Here is a 6,587-nt window from a genome sequence, read left to right as displayed (position 1 = left end):
CGGACGGGAGCGCTGCCGCGCTTCCCAAGCGGCGCACTATCCAGTGCGCCACCGGGCCGGCCCCCAGGTACATATTCTGACTTCAGTAACACAACAGCAGTTTAGGGAGACAAGGCGGACCTTGTACTGTTTTTCGGAAGGTAGGACACTAGAGACCTTCCCATCCCAGCATTTGCGGCCACAGCAGAGGGCCCGGCATTAGCCCAGCCCAGCTTAGGAAGAAAGCCCTTTGCAGGCGCTTCTGGTTGCCATGGGCCTCCCAGGATCCCAGCTGTAGGGACCGCAGAGACAGTGGTGACCAGAATTCCCGTTGCCCTTTGTTAGCTGCGCTTTGATGGTCTAATTAGGTAAGTCCTTCCTAAAATATGAGTGGCTGCCCAGTTTTACATTATTTATATAAGGGCTGTATATCCTGTGAGGGTTTCCCTTTGCAGATGCCTGGAGAACCTTGTAGGTGCCCACTTACCTCCTGCCAAGGTGTCTTCTGCGCCCACTTCTGGGCAGGAGGAGTCTCCAGCAGAAGTTCAGGGACTCACCAGTGCCATCTTCTGGTGAGGGCTGGCCATGATCCCCAGACACTAAATTTGGCCTTTCTGTAAATAGAATCCACATGTAGGTGAGAGTTGGAGCTGAAATAAAGTATCCTCACCAATCAGTCAATCAATCCATCATAATTGTACTATTTTCTGCAAAAGTTCTGTGACAGCCACCCCTTGCCAACATGGGCATTGCCACCCTATCATGGTGGGCACCTTGCCTGGCTAGAGGAGGCCAATGTTGAGACTGAGTCGTTGGGGGAGAGGTTGGGTGTGGTCATCATGGAGACATGGCCCTGGCACATCCTGAGGGCTGTGCTGTCCACTAAGGAGAGTGCAGAGACAGGTGTGGGGCACATGCCAAAAGACAGAGGGAAGCAATCAGTCATGGCCCATGGCCCAGGCTGAGAAGACAGGGGCTCCTCCAGGTTGGGCCCTCCCAGGAGGGTCGTCTTTGCCTGGGGACATCTTTGCCTTCATGTGCCTGGAATGGCCTTCAATTTCCCTGAGCATGAGTTGGAGGCAGGAGCTGAGAGTCTGCAGGTTGCGTCTGCACCACACCACTCACCACTCACCACTCCCCTCCCCTCTGAGCGCAGGGTACTCTCTGGGAACACAAGGACAAGACATGCTTCAAAAGGCTGGAGTAAGATGTTTTAATGGCCTGGTCAGGGCCTGGCTCAGCCACCGAGTCACTGGCATCTGGTATTTATTTAAGAAATGGAAGGAAAGTCTTGGCTAAAAAGAAAAGGAAAAAGTAGAATCTCAATAGGGAAAGGAAAAGTAATGTTCCATAGGAACTGTAGCTCATTTCTTTAACCATGAGTTAAAGCATCAATGTGACCTCCTCCAAGGTGTCCGGCAGTTTATGATACAGAGGGCACTGTTGCGTACCGTATCTCATTTTTAATGGGACATTCTGGGAAAAGCTGTGCAGATTTTTATTGCTTCACAGAATTTCAATTTGATAGATATTGACTAATCTCCCATGTTGGGCCCAAGCTAATAAAGAACAGAAAAGTCACAGGAAAGAGACATGCTATAGCCACACTGCCAGTCTTAATTTGTGCAGCCTGGGATGTGTGCTGGGATCCAAGAATGGTCACTGTCAGTGATACAGACTTTATGTCTCTGCCTTTCCCAAAGGTGTTGAGAGCTCTGACCTATGCCCTGTGTTCCCAAACATTTTCCATAAACAGCTTGACAGAATAAATACAAATTCTCCTCTATTGCACCCCCCAGAGGGCCCAAAGGTGAGCACACTGGCAAATACGCTGGCTGGGGATCAGCGTGCAAAAAGAAGTCTACAGTTTGCTGGGCAGAATTTAACCCCCTTCATTTAGTTTAGAAAACCGCTCAGGTGAGAATGAATTGGAGTAGCCTTGGCTACTTGATTGGAGCAGTTCGGTGACTAATAATGGTGGGATGAAGACAGCATCTTGCATGGTGTCAGACCACATTAAGGGCTCTGTCAGTGGATGAGCCAACCACATACAGCAGGCTCGAGGGAACCAGGTGACTCAGTGCTTGCCTGCTTTCTGAAACTTCTGCTGGTATGGCCGCTAGTTCCAAGCTCCATGCCATGGTTTATTCTGACTGCTGAACTCAGTTCCCTCAGGGCAGATGCTGCACTGCCTTCTCCCAGACCTTCCATAGCACTCAGTCTGGTGGGGACCCCGAGAAGACCCTTCAAGCTGATTTGATTCTGTGCATCTCAACTCAGTCGATTCTTCCTGCCTGTGCTGTTTCTAGGTGATGGAGCCAATGACGTCAGCATGATCCAGGTGGCAGATGTGGGTGTGGGAATCTCAGGCCAGGAGGGCATGCAGGTAAAGATCAACTGCCATGGCTTCCTCTGATGAAGCTGGAGGGTTTGCCTTCTATACAACTGCCAAGCCAATAGTAGAAGATAAGGGGCATGTCGCTCCGCACATTTATGAAGCAATGTTGTTTTATAACATAAAGTGTTCCTCATGGCAGAATACCTGAAACTGGGTAATTTATAAAGAAATGAAGTTTATTTCTTACAGTTTTGGAAGCTGGAAAATCAGCAGTCCAGGGGGTGCATCTGATAAGGGCCTTCTTCTGGGTGGGAGCTCTTTAGGGGGTCCCGTGGCAACCAGGGTGTCACATGGTGAGAACGGGCTGAGCATGAGTGAGCTAACCTTCTCACTTGCTCTCCTTATAAAGCCGTCAGAACCATGCCCATTACTCCGTGAATGTATCAAGCCATTCACAAGGACATAGTCCTAACAATCCAGTTATCTGTCAAAGACCCCACCTCTCAAATACCATAATTGGATTTCTTGCCCTTGTAACACTGTTACAGTGGGGATTAAGCTTCAGTGAATTTTGGGGAGACATTCAATGAACAGCAGATGTGCCATCCACATGTCTGCCTATGTCTACAAATACATTTTTGTGAAATTTGTGGTTCAGAGAAAGCCAAGGTGAATCATCACCTTCTCCACCTCCTGAAGTCTCATCCCTGAAGGCACGCTTTACTGTTCCTGAGCACTGTCAATGATACCATTTGAAAAGCTGACTTGGCCGCAGGTTTAGTGAAACCTGCTATTGCTATGAGGATGGAATGCAGCTAGCTTGACTCACAGAAAATGCAGCTCCACATCACTCACCTGTCGCTGAGTCAGTTCTCGTCATAAGAGCTGGACATTGTACAGAGTCCATTAAAAACATGCTTCATTTGGATGTAGTATTACAGTAATTTCCACCATGTGGTTAAGTTTGAATCACAACATTTTTGAATTTGGTGGAGACTTTAGGAACAATTTATCTAATCTTCCCCTAAAAATCAGGATGTGGGGCCGAGCCCGTGGTGCACTCGGGAGAGCAGCAGCGCTCCCGCCGCGGGTTCAGATCCTATATAGGGATAGCCGGTGCGCTCACTGGCTGAGCGTGGTGTGGCCGGTCACAAAAAGGACAAAAAAAAAAAAATCAGGATGTGGACTGCCATTTATCCATCAGCTGATTCATTCATTCCATCGATAATGATCTATGGAGCACTCACCTGTGTCAGGCCTGTGCAGAGCTCCTTCATTTTCTTACCTAACATTAAGACAGTAGTCGGGTGGGGGTCCTGAACTGGAAGCACTCTGGTCACATCTTGGCCCATCCTCAGCATGTCCTTTCCTCTCCTTCTGCCTTCATCTGGCAAGGCTGTGTGTTGTTGCTTGTATGTTTTCTCTTCCTCCGTGGAATTGAAAACGGAGTCCACGTGTGGCTCACCTCTTCCTCCCCACAGAGCTCAGCACATGGAAGCAGCTCAAGAAACACTTGTGGAGTGAATAAATGAATTAGTCCATTCATTATGACTTCTTCTGCACCAACTCTGTTTTCACTATTTCCTACAGTGAGAAGCTGGCTAGGGGTAGTGCCTGTCCACCTAATATGCAGAGAAACTCCACACATAGAAATACCTTTTGTTATCAGACTCTTCTGTTGAGCACATAGCCCAAGAGGGGCCGAGTTGCCCCTAGGAGCCTTGGGCATCTGTGATTCGATCCCTGCAGGAGGCAATGGAAACCACCAAGACATAGGGTGCATGCCCTGAGATGCAGCCTTGCGTGGGCGCAGCTTCTGTATTTCCTTAAAGCTGCACATCTTCATTGGGGATGTATTGCATAAGGTGGTGTGAAGCTTGATACATCTTCTTACTGTTCTGTCAGGTTCTGCAGGTGAACATGATCTTGTGGCTTGCATTTCAGTCAGTTCAACAAGCAAAGGGGCACTGTGCCCAGCCCTTTGTGAGATGGACTGTAGGATGCTGTGGCAGCAGGGATGTCAAGCATTGGAGCTGAGCCACTGAGGATGAGCAAGGATGAGCAGGAACCCCCCCGCTCAGCCAGGGTGGGGAGGCTGTCCCAGGCAGAGAGCTGGAGGGGCAGAGGAGAGTCTGCATCTCCCCAGAAGCCCGATCTTCACAGGGTCATCTGGTTTGGCATGTTGGGTGTGCAGCCCCTGGAGCCAAGCACTGAGTGGAAACAGGGTTTCAGAGTGATCCCAACATGTATGATCCTGGCCCTCATGGACTTTCCAAGGAAGCTGGAACTTCTGGAAAGACTGCTTTGTCAAAAGGACAAGCATTGTGTTTGGGGGTGGGAAGGGGCAGCAGAAGGCTGGAGAGCCAGGTGGGCTTCCTCGTGAGGGGTGTCATCTACAGTTCTCGGGGGTTGGGGGTCTTCCTCAAAGACAGTCCAGAGGTCTCCCTTGTAGGCCCCTTTTGACCGATGTCACCTGTCCCCCAGGGTGACAGAGATGGAGACACAAAGGATTACTCAAAGCTCATTTTTCCACAGCAGTGAGAGACCCAGAAGGGATTAATTGCAGGAGATGACTTCTTCAAAAGAGAAGCATTCCTGGGAAATAACCCTGAATTAGGTTTTCTCTGTTTTTATTGTCCAGCCAAGAAAGTTACAGAAACGAACACAGGGGGTTAATTGGTCAGTGAAAACATAAACAAACTGGCTACATACCAATTTTCATTAAAGCAGGTGCAACTTAAAAATAGTTTAAGCATGGGCTGGCCCGCTGGAGCACTGGAGGGTGCACCGCTTGGGAGTGCAGCAGTGCTCCCGCCGAGTGTTCGGATCCCATGTGGAGACCGGTTCCCGCTCACTGGCTGAGCGTGGCACGGGCGCAACACCGAGGGTTGAGATCCCGCACCGGTCAGTAAAAAAAAAAAAAAAAATAGTTTAAGCAATTTACCATCAAAAAACTAAGGAGTCATAAAACTAAGCTATGTGACATACAAAAGAACCAGTGAGATAATCGTTATGGTGACACTTCGTTCCCTAGGAAATTTAGAGAAGCAGTTGAAGGTGAAATGTGGAACTAACCACTAATTGGCAGAGTAGCCTTGAAGTTTTTAACTCACATTCTTTTTCATAATTAGGTTTAGCTGCACCAAGGGCATCTGCCCTTAGAGCAAGCACTTTTGCTGTGTTACAATTTTCATATCCACACCAGAGACATTTTAGTCCTGTGAAAGTTTTGTTTTTTCCCAAGCTTAGCATTTCTGTGTGCAATACTAAAAGGTTAGGCTATTCCTAAGCTACAAGGCTTTGGCCTTGCTAAAATTCAGGGCTGTCACCCTACTATGCTACAGCCTAAACTAAAGGGCTTTGGCCCTTCTAACAGCTAAGGACTGTGGTCCTACTAAGATAAAGATCATACTAAGTTACAGCCTGATCAAAGGACTTTGGTCCTTCTAATCTAAGGGCTGTGGCCCTACTAAGCTAAAGGTTAAGGCCCTGTGAAATACATGTGCTTATTAATGTTAGTACCCTCCACAGACTGAGTTTTAGACTGACTCCGTTGAGGACAGGGACCATGTGTGATGGCCTCTGTGTCTCCAAGTCTGCGCCTGGTAATAGAGGGGTCTTAATATATGGTTTTAGAGAGAATTAATGATGGGATAAATGGATGAAGAGTTAAAGAACACACAAAGCCTTTTAAACCCTTGTTTTGCCAGAAAGAGATATAGAGACTTTTACCTTGAAATCTTTAACGTTTGGTTCATAAAATTGATGTTTTATAAAGCTTCAGACTTTTCAGTCATGTATAGTGATGCTATTCCATTTCAAGCATGCCTCATAAGCATAATTCACTCTTTCCTAGGTGTTATTTGAATATAGGGAAATCAGTTAAATTTTAAAGGCAGATTGACATTTTTTTTTTCCTTTTTTTGTCTTTTTTACTGACCGGCAACGGGATTGCAACCCTTGGTGTTATGCCCGCACCACGCTTAGCCAGTGAGCGGGAACTGGTCTCCACATGGGATCCGAACCCTCGGCGGGAGCGCCGCCACACTCCCAAGCGGCACACTCTCCAGTGCACCACCGGGCCGGCCCCTGCAGATTGACATTTTTGTGTAGAACAACCCTCTGAAGATAACTAGAGGGCCGGCCCGGTGGCGCACTGGAGAGTGCGCCGCTTGAGAGCGTGGTGGCGCTCCCGCCCAAGGGTTCGGATCCCACATGCAGACCGGTTCCCGCTCACTGGCTGAGCGAGGCGCGGGAGCAACACCGAGGG

At 48.5% G+C, this 6,587-nt stretch overlaps 1 protein-coding gene across 1 annotated transcript in view; it reads left to right on the top strand.

Annotated features, from left to right (window-relative positions):
- LOC103601705 (probable phospholipid-transporting ATPase VA) overlaps positions 1 to 6,587 on the top strand; it is a gene marked incomplete at its 5' end in the record, with an annotated part of 91,445 nt that overhangs the window by 77,487 nt on the left and 7,371 nt on the right. Inside the window, 1 exon segment of the mRNA XM_008586129.1 lies at positions 2,289 to 2,365. Within this exon segment, the coding sequence (XP_008584351.1) occupies positions 2,289 to 2,365 (77 nt within the window).

The sequence above is a fragment of the Galeopterus variegatus genome, unplaced genomic scaffold, assembly GCF_000696425.1.
Source record: "Galeopterus variegatus unplaced genomic scaffold, G_variegatus-3.0.2 Scaffold3838, whole genome shotgun sequence".
Taxonomy (NCBI): Eukaryota; Metazoa; Chordata; class Mammalia; order Dermoptera; family Cynocephalidae; genus Galeopterus; species Galeopterus variegatus.
The sequence above is the reverse complement of the archived record's forward strand: the minus strand, read 5'-3'. Positions and strand labels throughout refer to the sequence as shown.